The 18,760-nt window shown below is 32.1% G+C and overlaps 1 protein-coding gene across 2 annotated transcripts in view; it reads left to right on the top strand.

Moving 5' to 3' along the window:
* The window catches only part of LOC145293744 (uncharacterized), a 276,588-nt gene that overhangs the window by 255,747 nt on the left and 2,081 nt on the right, over positions 1-18,760 (top strand). Inside the window, exon 11 of one of the 2 annotated variants that reach the window (XM_080140219.1) lies at positions 3,253-3,372. The exons of the other annotated variant lie outside the window; for it this stretch is intronic. Within the exon in view, the coding sequence (XP_079996345.1) occupies positions 3,253-3,358 (106 nt within the window). The 3' untranslated portion in view covers positions 3,359-3,372. The remainder of the gene's footprint in view (positions 1-3,252; positions 3,373-18,760) is intronic. 2 annotated transcript variants of the gene reach the window in all.

Raw genomic sequence — 18,760 nt, 5'->3', positions numbered from 1 at the left:
TTTCGGTTCCGATTACAGCTGAAGGAACTAAAGTTACACACACACACACACACACACACACACACACACACACACACCCACACACACACACACACACACATATATATATATAGTTTTTTTGGAAAAGAAATTGAGCAGAGTGCTCAATTGTAAGGAAAATCCCCAAATAAGAGCGCATCATTTATATTTTGTCATTGGTCGAAGAGAGCGTGATATGGGTATCTAAAACGGTCCTAATTATCGGGCTTGAAACCGACGGTACCAATGACTTATCTCATCTAAAACTTTCTGTAAACAAAATAATATATATAAATATATAAACATAAAAACAAAATAATATATATATATATATATATATATAAACAAAATAATATGTATATATATATTATTTTGTTTTAAGTTTTATATATATATATATAAACAAAATAATATATATATATATATATATATATATATATATATATATATATATATATTCATAAGCTTAGGATCTGTGTGGTATCAGCCGAGGTTTGTGCCATCAAAATGTGCTTTTAGGTTTAATTTATGCGAATTTTTACAGTTTTAGTTTTAATTTGACTTCTTTTGCAATTTCCAGTCGACTTGTTAGTGTTTATTGTTTGTTTAAGCTTGATTCTGCATTCGAGGACTTTCCATTAAGATTGTCAGCGTCGTGGTAATAATAATAATAATAATAATAATAATAATAATAATAATAATAATAATAATAATAATAATCTTCAACACTCAGACAAATGGTAAAAGCACAAACTGGCAGCAGTACTTTACAATGAAAGCTACACAATCCTTTGGGATATGGATCTGCAAACGGATAAACCCATTCAAGCAAGAAAACCGGATGTCATGATAGTTAACCAGAACAAAATGTCCTGCCAGATTGTATATTGTTCAATTGCAGCAGGCAGAGTGAAGATCAAGGAGACGGAGAAGCGTAGACAGAGAATACACAGAACTGGCCAGAGAGCTCAAAGTAATATGGAAGATGAAGAAACTTAAGATAGCACCAATAATAGCAGGAGCACTAGGAACTATACCAAAAGAATGGGAGAGATTGGAATTAGAATGATGGATACAACGAAAAGAATAATGAAAACAGCGGAAATATGTAATAAAACCCTGGAATACTAAGACTAATAATAATATCACAAGCGAAAGTCGGATATATAGAAACTACTATGGAGGTAAAACACAAAGAAACACCACACGGAAGCAAGAAAACTGAAAATCTTATTGTAAGTTAACCCCTCCCCCACATTAAAACAAAAGAAAAGAGTGAGGGGATTGACATCAACAGGCACTATACCAAAGAGTTAGAGAGGGTCGAGGAATATGGAAAGACCGAGTAGAGAAAGCACTAGCCAGACCTCCGCTGGATGAATGCGAAGAGGATTGGGACTTTAAGGAGGCTTATTGCTACCCAAATTTCAGTGAAGACAAATGGTCGCTGCCATCGAGAAATCAATGATAAACGACTGTTACGATGACTCAAATTCATCTGAAAAGTTTATTGAAAGAGGTGGAGAATACTAGAAATCTGGGAAGACTTGTTGTTCTCAAAAAAAAAAATCTTTGATGATGGCCTGTGTGACTACTTCGAATGAGTAAAGAATACTCGTCTGTGATATGGAAGAACAAAGAGATAAACCATCAAAGCAAAAAGATGGCAAGAAATATCTATCAACAGATTTCAGAGTAAAGATAAAGGAGACTTGCCGCAAAACTGAAAGAAATATGAAACCTGAAAAAAATCAATATAATACCAATATTCGCAGAAGCAGTTGGAACAGTCCCAAAAACTAAAAAAAAAAAAAAAATGAAAGAAATTATTTTGTCCTTGAGGTTCCAGTGAAAACAATCGGTCGGCATCAGCGAGAACTTAAAGATAAACGGCTGTTGCAAGAATGTAAAATGGTTTGCAATGCTTCCCAGAACACGCAGACATTACTGAAAATCTAAGCAAGGATTATTGATACCAGCCTCTCATGAACGCAATCTGTTGATTCCAGTGAGCGAACATTGCTACTGAACTCGTATTGGAACTCCAAGGGAGTAAAGTAATTGAAACCGTTTTTGGAATTTTCTTCCTGCTCCCTGTTTCCACGATAGCTAAACAATGTAAACACCTAACTTGCTTCTAAACCCCGCTATCTCTCAAAATCTAACTCTTATCACAGTAGCCCTGTACGTTTCAATGGCAATATGCCATGTTTGTAGTAGAGAAAAGTAACAGAAAATAAAAAAAAATATACTTCTGGCTACGTTTACACACGTAGAACCAACACGTTGTAGCAGATTACGTCGTAAGGACAAATAAGAACTCGACTCCTTCTTTTTTTGTAACAACGACATTTATTTCTCCATTCCCCACCCTGCGTGACTTCTCGTTACGGCCGTGCCATCATCCAGGTCTCTAACGTGATCGTCTTCTCTCACATAATTTCTCTCCTTTTTATAGTCTTTGTCCTTACCATTTCGCACACGGCTTGGTAGTTGCATTCGCGCTTTTGCACTCTGTTAAACTTCTTAGAAGTTTAATAAAATGAATTCGTATTATTTGGATTATTAACACTACTATACTCATCTTGAGTGTAATCTTCACAACGTTTCGGCCGATATAACCTCAGATCTTCAGATTATCTTGTACTCGAGAATCTTTTTGTCGAACTTGTGAATCTGTTTGAAATTTCGATCGAAACCCTTTATTTAATCTACAGAGGTAGCTTACCCTCGTTCCGTCAACCATTACTTGGTAGCCGTATTTAGTAACTCGCAGTTGTAGTTTTGATATTGCTCCCACTAAGTATTGAACCCCCAATCTTCAGAAGAGAGTCACTTAGAACTGGATTTTAGTTAACGCTTTATTCATTCGAAGACGCACGTCAATTCCGTACAGAGTCCCTAGTTCGACACAAAAAAAATCCGTGTTCGACAAAATAAAGATGAAGAAGGTCGGCAGTTACATCGGTCGAAACGTGATGAGAATAATAGTTCCAATAATTCAAATAATATGAAAAATATGAATTCTCATCTCAAAAATTTCAAAAACATGACTTCTACAAGTTTATTAATTCTTACGCTGTTTATGCAATGAATGTTTACAGAAAGGAATATTTATCACAATATTTATCACAATATTTATCACGAAGCTCTATTTCGATAGACTGGAATTAGTTATTCGAAATCGCTGACATTCTGTAACCATCACCAATAATTCTTTTTCTATTTAATTAGAAACTCTCCTGCCCAGTTGACCGATGAACAGAGGGTTTATGCCAATACGCTCATTGAAAAGTATACACGACTCCCTACAGAAAACGCCCCCAAATCAGCTGTGTGATTATTTAATTTAAGGTAAGTACGTTCACCTTCGAACAAGTGCATTAAGATATAGTTTACTAACATCCTTCTAATATAGTTGATCATAGCTGGATTCCGGCAGTAACAAAATTTATATGCATGTATGTAGGGCCCTGCTGTTTTAACAGCATTGTCGATCAGGCTCTCCAAATTGTATGGCCATGGTAATCTCGGGAAGAGAAGTAAGGACAGTAATTTCCCGTTGCTTTTCATCTTGATTTGGGGTGTCCCCCCCCCGCGTGAGTTAAACGCGACTCCATATACTAACCTGGAAATTTCTACGACTAGACGCGATCCATACAGCGCCTAGCCTTTCCAAATGGTCACCCATCCTGTACTGGCCAGGCTCATTTTTGCTTAACTTCGGTGATCTGCCAAAGACCGGTGTGTCAACGTGATATGCATATATTAGCTGTATATACCCGGTGTTGCTAGGTTGAAACATATTGGCGGGCGGAGGATATGATCACATAATATTTACGATACACGATGACTTGCAGAAATGGCGTTGCTTTGAAACCTCCTACGAAGGTTATTTTTAAGTGGGGGAAAACCAGCTCCCTTAAAAAAGGTGACACTCTAGCATTATCTAAATAAATAGTATGAAGAATTTCTCCTACATTGACCAAGGACCAATTACAGAACAGATACTACCCGACCCCCCAAAAAAATGAAACATAAAAAAATAAATAAATTAAAAAAAAAAAGAAAAGACACCGTGTCCGTTTGCAAATGTGAGATATGACCTTAAACTATATCCGATAGTGCGGCCCCAGCTTGCAGGCTTTGGGGAGTGTGAAACCACCTTTTAATTCCTATTGCTCCCAGGCCCACTCTGACCCGGAGTGATAGTGCCTGTTAAGGTCTCAACTATGGGTTAGATAGAAACCGACGTGAAAAAAAATCCCAAATACATTCTATTAAATTTTTTTTTTTTAAAATAACTGGATTCGGCATTAAATAACCTGAAAAGGGTTGATATGCCGTAAAACAAAAACAACCAATGAGATATTATAATCTAGGAAGTATAAGAAAATTTCTTCCGGAATCTTACCAACGCGAGAACCCCCACCCCAAATAGCTTTTCGTGGACATACACAAACGCGCGCGCCCATTTTGCCTTTTATATATTAGATAAAACACATCAATGTTTATCTATGAAAATTCAGCGAGCAATAAATCTCATAGCTTTAAAACGGAAACACCTCTTATAACGTAAAGGGAAATAACTCTAACAGCTTGAATCAAGAAACTTACTTCCCTTTTAAAGGCAACTGGTGGTGTTCGCTAATAATGCCTGAAAATAAATTAAATATAAATTTGGCCATGATCAATCTAGTGGTGTGGGCTGTAGGAGAGTGTATACACATAGTCTATAAACATAACTTTTGACCTTCACCTCGGAAAATTGTGTGCATCATCCCTAGGTGGAGTACCGTAAGCTAAAGAAAAATCACAACACAAACTTAGTCCAATCTCAATCTAAATTTATATAAACTCTCTACGGACCTTCTCAAATCAGAAGAGCTAGTAAGGTTAGCGTTATATTTAAAAACTAAGAACGTTACAATTGTATTTGTATTTATTAGAAAAATGGGGAAAAGAAGGAAATAAGAGGATCAATAAAGAGAGGAGGAAGAAAACAGAGTTGAGAAAATTAAATAAAGAAGAAGAAAAAAGCCAGTAGAAAGAAAGGGAGAAGAAATTGATTTTTTTTCTACTCGCTGTATCTCTGTCAAACTTGTCCTCGTACATTTTTTCTCTCCTTAAAACCTTAATTACTTCACTCTTCCTTCCTACTGACTTTCTTTTTTTTTCTTTTTTCTTCATTTTCATCAACTCTATTTTACCATCTCTATTTAACAACCCTATTTACCATTTACGCCTTCTTTTGAACAAATACATATGCAGATTTAACTTTCACATTTTTGTCAAATAATAAGCTGACTAGCTCTCCTTATTAATGGCGAGGGGGGGATCAGAGATTAGAGCTCAGACGAGCACTTGTCATGGAAATAACGATAAAACAAAGATAGGCCCGCAACGTCTCTTCTGTGGGAGAGAGTTTGCAGGTAAAAGAAAAGGGCATCCCCACTCAGCCACGAAGTCTATTTTGTACCTTAAATATGTTAGTAGTATGCTTAACATTTTAATTCTTGAGAATAAATGTGAACCAAAAGTTTATTTAAATATTATTGATTGAGATTTATCTTCATCACACACTGGTTATGCCAATAATTTTAATTTATTTTTTCAATTCTTATCATCATCCAAGTATTTTATTTTAATTTATTATCTTTCTACTTTCTTATCCTTCATAAAGCCCTTACGTTCAAAGGGTGATAGCTCTATTTAATCAATGTTCACCAATTTATCAATTTTCTCCAAATTCAATGCATTAATATTTAATATCTAGACTTTAGTATTTATTAATCACCTTTGTTTAATTTAAACTTATAATTCTAACATTATCTCCTTAATAACAAAACTTCTTGCTTAGTTTTCTTCACATTTATATTTTGATTGAAGGAATGTTACTACTTACATATTTAAGGTCCGAAATAAAACAAAACCTATCGATCGAGATCCTAGTACTTGTGCTAAATGTAATGCAGCAACAAAGCTTTCTGTCAAAACGTGCTTACCCGCAATCTCTTCAGGGTAAATAATTACCTGAACAAGGAAAACTTTTTAATTTATTCATAGATGAAAGGGGGATAATCAGGGCTAAAGGTAGAATAGATACAATCACTATTTATGATTGTGAAGTTATCAATCCTCTTTTATTAGTTAAGGATTACGATTTAACTGAAGTTATTATCAGAGAATATCATAAAAGATGTAAACATCTGGGAATTCAGTCAACCTTAAATAAAATCCGCCTTTCTGAGTTTTGAATACCCATGGTCAGACAAGCCGTCAAAACAGTAATAGCAATAGTAATCTTTGTGTTACTGAAAACACCCGGGTGCTACTTTATTCTTCAAAACTATTATTTAAACTAAAATCACTTCTATTTCTTATATTTAAGTTATTTATCCCAATCTTAGTGTTATTAAAATTACCCGTGTTTTATTTTATTAACCATAACTATCATTAAAATTAAAATGACTTCTATTTCCCTTATTTAGCTTATACTCATTTTAGTTTCTATATGCTGAGTTGGTGATTTAATCATGTATTTAATCATTACACCATTTTAAAACTTAAATGAACTTAAACTATATCCGATGGTGGGGCCCCAGATAGCGGGCTTTGGAGAGTATGGGCCACCCCTAAATTGCCATTGCTCCCAGGTCCACTCTGACCTGAAGTGGTAGTACCTGTTAGGGTCCCAACTATAGGTTTAATAGAAACCGACTGAAAAAAAATTCTATCAAAAAAAAATTTGTTCAAAATCACTGGATTTGGCATTAAATAACCTGAAAAGGGTTGATATGCCGTAAAACAAAAACAACCAACCAAACAACCAAATTAAATCATTGTATTAAATTCAAGCATTTTCTTTCCCCACTTACATTTTACTTTATCTTCTTTTCACATTTATTTTAATCAGGTTTTAGGCGTGAAAACAAGAATTTATTTCTATGAAGACAGCTTTGTATAACATCTAACTTTTTGTTTAAAATTTTCTCTTTAGCATTCACTATGTGACATGCTCCAAGTAAACATAGATTAAAACTTTTTTGATTTACTGCCTTTATACTTTCTAGCGTTATCTACTGTTGACCATTTTAATTCAAAATCCTTTTTATTCTTATGTAGCTCCCTTACCCAATCACCTAATACAGTTGGGTTGTCGAATATGTATGTGTGTGTGTATATATATTAGTGTCCGTGTCTCTGTGTGTTGCCTGCGTATATATATATATATATATATATATATATGAGTGTATGTGCCTGTGTGTGTTTCCTGCGTATAATAATTCTGATATGTATGCTAATGCAATCATATCAAACTTGGAGGCGAACTGCGAAAAGGTATTGCTTAACGTTTAATAAATTAACCATAAGAAAATAAACTTCCTCGCCGAAATTTGTTTTCTTGCCAATCTACTGATTGCATTAGCATGAAACGCAAAGTCACTCCGAGCTTCAACGGCAAACCTAATCTATGTGTCCATATGTAAGTGCATATATTATCTATAATTTAAATCAGAAACTCATTTTTTCAAATTAGAAATAATCCCAGCACGAAACGACAGAGGGAAACGTTTTGCATCGCAAACAAATTACCGGGTTTTATTCCATCATCAACGGAGATTCACTGATTGGCAGTACTCGAAGAATTCAATCACTGACATGTCCCAGCCATTCGAACAGTTACGCACGTACGTCTGTGAATGTTGAAATATATTGATAATGTTATGCTAGAACTTCTCAGTGATTTGATTCTCTGCTCAGAGAATTTTAGGTGATTATGATTTGGATTGGGTGTTTTATTTTACGGCGTATCAACCGACTTAGGTTAAGAATACGAATCACACTATTATGGTAAAAAGAGTTTAGACATGAAGTTCTTGATGTATTTTGTACGTAAGAAAATCTCATTAAAGTGAAACTCATCTACAAATCAATTGTATACAAACATATGTAGCAACAACAACAACAATAAAAACTCTATGTATGTATTATTCAAGGCGTTTTATTTAGTTATTTTGTTTACATTATACACACACACACACACACACATATATATGTATATATATATATATATATTGCTCCCTATCTTAGGTTGAGCATTTGGGAAGTGATATCAGAGAGGCGGTAGCACTCTCTATATAGGGATGGCCCGTACACGCCTATTTACGCCTACAAAACAAAACTATCCAAATCTCAACTAAAATCAACTTATAAGTTTCAAAAAGCACATATTCTTACAGAGAAGTGTCTTACGAATCCAGCGAGTGTCAGAACGTCGGTTAAAATGTCAAAAGAGAGCAAAAAAAAGGGTACAAAAATGGCCAATTGTTCTTCTTTCTTCTTTCTTCTTCTTTCTTCTCTCTTTTGAGACGATGTATCTCGGTGTACGAACGGTCTCTGACAACAGTTCAAGCATCAATCGACTGCTCTTTACACGGAGAAGTGCAGTGACCCATCGCTTTTTAGCTAACTCCATAATTAAATAAGATTACGTGTAATAACAAGTTTTAAACACTATATACCCAATGTAGACAGACCACTTCGAACACGGAACTTCTCTCAAATGGGACAGCTCCAAATAATACACCGGATGCTCACAGACGTTCCAGTTTGCCAGTGGCCTATATTTCTTGGACGCTGAATATTTGAGGTGAACGTTAAGGTTTTGTCTTTAAACAGTAACCCACTAGCGTTAATGAAACCACGAAATCTTTATCTCAGTTATAGATTGTTATAAGAGTAACCTATCAGCAAGTACGACGTCAAAAAACAATGTTATAAAAACAAATAATTCTTAAGATTTTGTACAAATTACGATTAGTGTCTGAAGCGATGCTCTTTGTGTAAACAAATTGAGCTTAGGTATTTGGACAATGTCAAAACAGCGAAACAGTACTGTATGTGGATGACTATATATATATATATATATATATATATATATATATATATATATATATATATATATATATATATATAAAGCGTACCTGATGAGAGAAGTACAACGTTTAGAGATGTCATGGATTAATGATTAATTATATTTTCTGTTTGTGGATATTTGATGCTTTAATGAATAATAGAATTTTGATCCGTTAATTTTGTTATATATATATTTATATATATATATATATATATATATATATATATATATATATATATTTGTAATTGTAATTTTTATTTTATTTTTATTTTATATACATACATATATATATATATATATATATATATATATATATATATATATATATATATATATAAAATAAAAATAAAATAAAAATTACAATTAAATTTACCAAAATGATCCAAGATGGTAAAATTAAAGTACAATATAAATATTTCAGAATTAATATTTATAAAGTTATCTCAGCCAGATATAAAAGCTCGATAAACCAAATTAACTCTTTTTCAAAGTGTTTTTTAACATGTTTTATTAACTGTTTGCTCGTATATATATATATATATATATATATATATATATATATATATATATATATAAGAACACAAATATAATTTACAAGAATTTATTGTTCGACAGGATACTCGAAAAGGAACTATCAATTCTTGTAAATTATAATGTGCAGTCTTTAATTGTGTATTTTTATGACGCGCCCTATTTCCTATTTTTGTTGTATTGTTTTTTTTTTGCTTGGGTTGGGACTACTATATAAATATTAATATTTATATTTTCTTTAAGTTTACAGAAGCTTTTAGCTTGTAAACAAACTTTTTACTTCTTGATTATATATGATTATGTCCCTGATAGTAGCCCCCCTACAACAAAGTGGCAATGCGCTTTGTTTGGGTTGAAAATGTAATAATAATAATAATAATAATAATAATAATAATAATAATAATAATAATAATAATAATAATATATATGTATATATATATATATATATGTTAAAAATAAAACATTAAATAAATATATCGTTCATGTTCCCAATATCTCCAATATTTATTCACATTGTTTGGTTTGGTTGTTTTGTTTTAGAGCATATAAAATAATTTAGAATTTAGTTTGTTGGTTGGTTGTTTTTGTTTTACGGCATATCTACCCTTTTCAGGTTATTTAATGCCGAATCCAGTGATTTTTAAGAACAATTTTTTAATAGAGTATATTTGTTTTTTTTTTTTAAAGTTGGTTTCTATTTAACCCATAGTTGGGACGCTAACAGGTACTACCACTCCGGGTCAGAGTGGACCTGGGAGCAATGGCAATTAAAGGGTGGCCCCACACTCCCCAAACCCGCAAGCTGGGGCCTCACCATTGGATATAGTTTAAGGTCATATCCAGGACCTAGAATCAGTTTGTTACATATATATTAATACGGTAATACTTTTAACGTACGTACGAAAGTACTTACGTACGTATGTGTGTCATTATTTGATCTGTCCGCCTGTCTCTATATTTTCAAACTCCTCCGAAACTAAAAGTCGCAGAGCTGCGCTAGAGGCCTTAAATGATTGGATTTTTACGGGCCGTCCTTTTATGGGTTTTCAACCGGTTAAGAATTGCTTTAAGTGATCAAAAATGGATCAAAATTTAAAAAATCGTTAAACGTTTCGTAAATTCATCTTAGTTTATTGTTAATTTTTAATCATTAATTAGTTTATACGTGTGTCACGTTGGAAAAGTGGTAACCTTACAACTTTGAATGCTACAGTTTCGATTCTAGTTAAATAATAAAATGAAATTATTCATAGCAACTATTCTTAGCAACTAAATACTTAAAAATTTTTTTTTGAAATCACGACTCTATAATAATATAAAGGAAATCTTGATCAATTAAAATATCTTATTTAAGCATATTTTACGCCCGGACAAAGCCCCCCCCCGCTAGTATAATTACACACACACACACACACACACACACACACACACACACACACACACACACACACACACACACACGCGTGCGCGCGCACGCACACACACACACACACGCACATATATATATATATTTGTGTGTGTGTGTGTGTTTGTGTGTGTGTATGGGTATATTTGTGTGTGAGTGTGTGAAATTAAATTAATTACAAAGACGTTCTATACAATTGTTATGCATTATATATATATATATTTTTTAATTTTTTTCTAAAACTAAAACAGATTCTGTTTATAAATGTCTTATTTATCGTCACTTACTTTGGCTTGGTAACATAAGTTATTCGCAAAAAATTATCTTATCGATGTCGATTCTGAAAGCTTTTCTTCGCCCATAATAATAATTCAATTATTTATTTAGACAAACACAAAAATTCGCCAGGCAAATTGTTAATTATGAGCTGTTTAGTGTGTCCCTGACGTTGCACGTCATACATTAATATCCATGGAGTACCCACCCCGATCACCCGTTAATTTTTTTCCTTCCGGAACATCTAAAATATGTTGTGTACTAGAATCGTTGACCCGTTAAGCTAATGAACAAGAAATAGATATCGTTTGTATTTTTATGAAAACTTTGATGGCCTCTGGAACACGTTGTAATATGCAAATCATCCATCGGTGAACATCTTATAAATAACCTTTCCTGTGTCTCCATTTTTAGTGTTGACTTATTTTCCATTCTTAATAAGTCACACCCCACCGCATTTCATTATTGAAAATCCATGGATTAAGGAAATTAATATAATCCCCCCTCTATATATTCCTTGTGTCAAACAATAAATTCTTAATTCGAATATATGTGTTTATATTTTACTCTATTCTTAAATATTGAGCTTTACCTTTTTGGTTAGGATCACCCTGAAAGTATTACCTCAAGTAATATCTATATTGATTTTTCGCCTGATCTTTAATCTGCGTCTTATCTCGCTTATCCTATATATATATGTATGTATGTATATATATATATATATATATATATATATATACATATATATATATATATATATATATATATATATATATATATATATATACTAGCAAAAGTACCTGTCTGGGTTCAAAAACAGCCTACAGAAAATGGACTCCGATTTATAAAAGTATAATAGGTTATGAAAAGGAAGGGTTGTAAAGAGATAGCTTCGAATTTGGGGGTATCAAAACCAAAGCAAAATAGTATGGAAATAAAAATAAAATAGATAAACCCCATAATTTATTATACCATACCTGTTCACACTGAAACACTTATCAAAATATTCTGTGGATCTATATTAAAAAACCTTTTTAAACTGAAAGCTGATTGGCTAACTAAAATCCTCAACAGAAGAGGACCATATAAAAACGAACAACAACCACAGAATTCGCGCATAAGCCTGACGAATTCTAGAGTGGATGAAACGCCGAATATTCAGTGTAGCTTAATCGCCATATATATTTTATAAATTACTAACTAGCTCTACCTTCGTATTGAACACTTTTGAAGTAAATACTTAAAGTTTACGCATAAATCTATACTTTCGTATATTAATTTTATGTGAGTAAATGAAGTATATATATATATATATATATATATATATATATATATATATATATATATATATATATATATACCTATAGCTACTTCATTTATTCAGAGCTAGTTAGTAATTTATAAAATATATATGGCGATTAAGCTACACTGAATATTCTGCGTTTCATCCAACTATAGGATTCGTCAGGCTTATGTTTGTGTGGTTGAGGCTGTTAAGATAAATAATTCCAAATATATTGAGTGAATTTCACTGCTCAGATGTTATGATTGTATTTAAATCTCGAAGTTTCAAGTAGACGAAAACTTTTATTAGCAAGAAGACTTACACAAATATGTTTTTGTTGAAACCGTAAAACAATTTTGAACAAATAATATTCTTAGATTAAATAGAAAAATAGTAATCCTGATATAAAAAATTTAAACAAGATTAAAAAAAAGCTTACAAAACCTCCGCACGTGGACGAGGCATATTGTACGTATGATATAGGTAAAAAAAGACATATATATTATGAATCGGTATCAACAGTAAACAAAAAAATGTGAAACAAGCATGTGAAATATCGTAGAAACTTTTTTTGTAGATGTTTATGAATATTATTCTCATTGTTATGTACTCTAGTTAAATAAGTCGTACTAATTTAGTTTGAGGGGTTTTATTAGCTTTTATTTTCTTGTTCTTTCGAATAATAGCGTATTTTTGTCGAAAAATAGTTAAAATGATGCGTGACGAGATAATTGATTATTTCGGGGGAAATACCCTAGAAGAGCGTAACATATTTAAATTGATGTAAATAAGAAAAGTACGTGAGTATAATACATGAGTGCTCATATATATATATATATATATATATATATATATATATATATATATATATATATATATATATATATATATGCATATATATATGCATATATATATATGCATATATATATGCATATATATATATATATATATATATATATATATATATATATATATATGATTTCGACATATGAGCTTCGCCATAACAATTAAGTTGCTCAGAAATCCACACAGATGATTTGTTTATAGTATTCAAGGTTTTGTGTAGAATATATATATATATATATATATATATATATATATATATATATATATATATTGCTGTACCCGGTCACGCGTTGCTGTGGCTCAGTTTGTTAAAATGGAACACATTTCTCAAGAAAAATTGGATTTTGTTCGTTTATTTACTTTTATTATTTTTTGCAATTTTTTTTTATCAATAAAAGTTGTTATTTTTTTACCCATCCAAAATAAATTATTTACCATAAAATGTTAGGTGAAAGTTTTTTGTTTTTTTTCAGGAAAACTTGCACTTTTTTTGGCAGTAAACGTTTCTTTTTCAAAACGGAATTTTTATTATGAAAAGATCAGATGAATGCTTTGTATGAACATTGGAAATAGTTAGGTGAAAGTAGAGAAAAGCTTTTTGCAGAGACTGTACAAATTATGTTTTTTTCAACAGATGTTAAGAAAAACAGAAAACATACTTCCATTATTAATTATGCAAAAAATAAATAAACTGGAAAACTTTCTGTTATTAATGTTTGCTAAAAAATAAATACAGTAAACTTTACTGAAGTGTTAGCATATGCAGCATCTTAAAAAGTTGGTTCATGCTGACAATTAAATAAAATAAACGTCTAAAAATTAGTAAAATTAAGTAAAATCATGAATGACGGCAAGTAATTAGGAACAACACAATAATTTGTGTAAAATAATTAATATTCGAGAAATTGTAAATAATAACAAAAATACCTGATACCAAATGCAGTAAAATTCAAGTATCTTTTATACATGCTAAAACTGTGTTTAAGTTATTTTTATTTCATTTCTTTTATTAAAAGTTGTCTTTCCAACAATTAACTGGTTGCATGTCGTTTAACCATTGGGGACTTCACTCTTGGAAAATTGTATAAAAAATCTATGACTATCACAAACTCTTAATTTGGGAGTGCAACTCGAACTTAGAATTAGTGGTAGATAAGTCATTTGTTAGTTATGTCAGAAATTTCGTGAAAAATATTGAATAATTCCACCCCGTTTTCCAAGCTTATAACTCCTCGAAAATGTAATTCAATCCCTAATTCTTTTTCAATTAAAGGAGCAAGGACCAAGGTTTCATTAAAAACAAAAACAAAACAAAAAAAAACAAACAACGTGGTTTTAAAAAAAGGTTTTAAACTTCGGAATTTACAGGTAAATTTCTAAAAAACACTACTTTTTTGTTTTAAATTTGAATATATTATTTATTGATCTTTTATCTTCAATTTTTGATACATAACATTTACTTTTTAATAGACATTTCAAAATGGGAGGCGTGAATTAATTCGGCCCCCTGTCTTTCAAAGCTTATAACTACTCGAAAAATATAATTCAAACGCTAATTTTTTTCAATTAAAGGAGCAAGGACCAAGGTTTCATTTAAAAACAAACAAAACAAAACAAAACAAAAAACAAACAAAGAACCTGTTTAAAAAAAAAAGGTTTTAAGTTTGGGACTTTACAAGTAAATTTCTACGTTTTTGTTTTAAATTTGAATATATTATTTATTGATCTTTATCTTCAATTTGTGATATATAAAACTTTGGTGAGTAAATTAATTATTTACTTTTTAATAGACATTTCAAAATGGGGGGGAGGCTTTAATAAAAAACACGTTTGTCTAAAATATTATATTCGGTTTATTAGAAAGAGCATAAAATTTCACATTGACCTTGAAAATATCGTAAAAATTTAATTAATAAAAAAAATTTGGATAGATTTAAAAAAAATTTAAAATTGAAAATATTGAGCTCGTAAAATTCAATTAATTTCATTACTGTTTTTTAAAAAATAAATTTTTTTTTATTATTTTTATACAACTTTAACAGTTTTAAAAAAATGAAATTTTTTTTATTATTTTTAAAACAACTTTAACAGTTTATTTTGGAAGTATAATCCATAAAGCAAATAAACAACCCACTTAAGAGTTTTTTTTATATTTTATTCGCAGTTTCGTGTTAGGGGTGTCAAGAATTCCTACAAAAATTCTGATACACCTAGTTATTTAAGCCTCCTTACTCCTTAACCGATAAGCGGACATTAGTTTATTATTTTTTTTATTCAGTGTGTAAAATCCGTTTTGAACAACATATTTGGAAATTAGAAAAAAAACAAAAAAAAAAACTTTGTTTTAGCATGTTAAACGTATTTAGGTTGGTAGATAATTAAATTATACTTGTTTTTGGTATGAGTTTTTTTTGCTGTTGTTTCTTGCTTTTTAGAATTTTTGACTAAGGGGGTTGCTTTATATCGTATTTTAAGCTAAACTACGGAGGTTGGAATGCCCCCCCCCAATATATACTTGGAAAATCGATTTTATAGCGAGATTTAAGAATGGTTATCCGAAAAAAAAAGGTGAAAAACAAAACAAATAATCAATAAATAATTGTTACCAAAGGCAACAAATGCTACTTTTTTACTTACATGAATGAGTTTATTTTATGTTTTAAAGTATTTTCAAGCGCTTTTCTTTATTTTTAAATCTAAAATTGCGGGTGTGTGGGTGCGAAATATCTCTAGATTTTATAGAATTTCCCGCTAGATTGCAAACGAAATCTCCAGATCTAGCGGGAGAACAGCTAAATTGGAAACACTGGTCACGTGACGGAAAGCGGTGATAAATAATTGTCCATAAATAAAAAAAATGGCCTATCGGTACAAAGAAAACCACCTATTTATTATAGAAAAATTAAGTATAATCTTATAATTAAAAAGAGATATATAGAAACACGCATGGGTACAGTAAACATATTATACCAAAATGTCGAAGCAATCATTTATTTAGTTATTTTGACTATTAATTACGAACGAACCAAGAGTTACATATATATATATATATATATATATCGAACGATATCAAAACATCGTTAAACTCACTACTCGTTCAAGCAGCCGCCAATAGCGTAATGGTTAGGACCCTTGACTGCCGTACAAACGGTCGGGTTTCAATCCTGGCTTGAGGTAGTTGCCTGTCTAGCCGCACTGATGAGCTGTGAAACAGCGAAACAGTACTGTATGTGGATGACTATATATATGTGTGTGTGTGTGTGTTTTTTTTTTGTGTGTGTGTGTGTGTTTTGCCTCTGCAGGAGTTTATCTGCCCTGCGCATGTGGCTCATGTGTATTAGTCTCCGCATTCAAGGATTTTCCTTAATATTTCAGCTGTTTTCATTATTGTTATTCGTTGTATCTTTGAAGCAATTCCTCTGATTCCAATTTTTCCCATTCTTTTTTTTAAACTTTTCGGAATTGTTCCTAGTGCTCCACATTATTAATATAATTACTGCTATTTTCATCATTATTATTACAATTATTCTAGTCATCGTTATTTTTTTTATAATAATAATAATAATAATAATAATAATAATAATGATAATAATAATAAAAACTGAATCCTGAAAATCCAGACAATTTTCACTAGCTCAAACAGGAAACAGTACTTGAAAATGAAAATCACAAAATTCTATGGGACATGGATATACAAACAAAAAATCCCATCCAAGCAAGGAGACCAGATGCTATACTAGTTAACAAGAAGGATAAGACCTACCAAATTGTAAATTTTGCTTTTCCAGCAGATCACAGAGTAAAGATCAAGGAGACGGAAAAGCGGAACAAATACACTGAACTGGCAAGGGAGCTCAAAGGGATATGCAAGGTGAAAAAAGTCAATATACCACCAGTAATAGTAGAAGCACAAGGAACTTTGAAAAGAGAATGGAACAGATTTGAATCAGGGGGATTGGTGAGAAGATACAACGGATAAAAGTAATGGAAACGGCTGAAATATTAAGGAAAAACCTTGAATGTGGAGACTAACACAGAAAATGCCACAAATGTAAAACACAAAAAAAAAACGTCACAAAGAATCATGAAAAATGAAACTGTATAACTGTAAGTAAATCCCCCCCTGCGCACCTCCCCCATTTTTGTGTGTGTGTGTGTCACAAAAAATTGACGCCACACCAAATAAGCGAATATGGTCAAGGAGGATGGAAAGACTGAGGAGAGAAAGCACGTGCCAGACCTCTGTAGGGTGAGTGAAAATAAGACTAGGACCTTGAGGAGGCTTTTTACCACTCAAGTTCTAGTGAAAACAAATTGTCGCCGCCAGCGAGAAATCAATGGTAAGCGGCTGTTACGATAACGCAAATCCATCTGAAATGGCTAATCCAAAGAGATGGAGAATACTGGAAATCTGGGGAGACTTATTGTCACTCAAATTTAAAAAAAATACGCCACAAGTTGTTCTAAATCCTAGATGATAGTCTAACTATTCCTAATGGGTAAATAATAATAATAATAATAATAATAATAATAATAATAATAATAATAATAATAAGCAGCGTTACGTGGAATCAAGAAAATTGAAGCTGCATATCTATGTTCCCTACCCACTTCCCGATTCCCTCCCATCGCCCCCAAAAGCGTGATACCAAATAGCCGAGTAGGGCCAAGGAGGATGGAAAAACCGTGGAGAGAGAGAGAGAGCACTTACCAGATCTCCGCTGGATAAGTTTGAAGAGAACTGGGACCTTGGGGAAGCTTACTGCCACTCAAATTCCAGTGGAGACAAAGAGCCGCTGCTAGCGAGTGAAGCGGCTGCTGCGCTAACGCAAATTCATTTGTAAATGTTATCGAAAGCGGTGGAAAGTACTTTTCTTACATGGGGGTCACCACTTATCAAGGCTCGGAGGTCACTCAGGGATAAGGGTTATTGCGTGTGCAGTAATCAATGAGATAGTAGTGTAGTAATTATTAGTATTGGAGATTTGATAGAGTGTCTTACTTAAGAGGGCGGTTTGTCAGGAATTTGTTTATGTTGGACTTGAAGACATCCAAGTTGTAGTCAGGTGGGAAACAGGCAAACGGAAGAGAGTTTTACAGTCGTGCACTTCTGAGAAAGAAGCTCTGCTTAGGGAATCTACGTTTGGATTTAGCCACAGATAAAGAGTGGAGAAAATTATTGACAGTAGTTTCAACCAGACAGGTGTTTCTCGTGAAAGATTGGCGAGGGGGGACGAGAGATTGGAGCTCAGACGAGCACTTGCCATGGAAATAACGATAAAACAAAGACAGGCTTGCAATGTCTGTTCTTTTGGAGAGAAGCTGCAGTGAAGAGAAAAGGGCATCCACCACTAAGCTACGAAGTCTATTTTGTACTCTGTCAAGGCAGAATAGCTGTTTTTAGCAGCTCCTGTCCAGATGTGGCAGCAGTACTCCATCCTTGGACGTACTTGGTTTTTATACAGATAGAGAATTGCAT

This window comes from Euprymna scolopes, chromosome 15 (genome assembly GCF_053919585.1).
Source record: "Euprymna scolopes isolate OS-2025 chromosome 15, ASM5391958v1, whole genome shotgun sequence".
NCBI classification, from domain to species: Eukaryota; Metazoa; Mollusca; class Cephalopoda; order Sepiida; family Sepiolidae; genus Euprymna; species Euprymna scolopes.
Note: the sequence above shows the minus strand (reverse complement) of the source record. Positions and strands in the feature narration are given on the sequence as shown.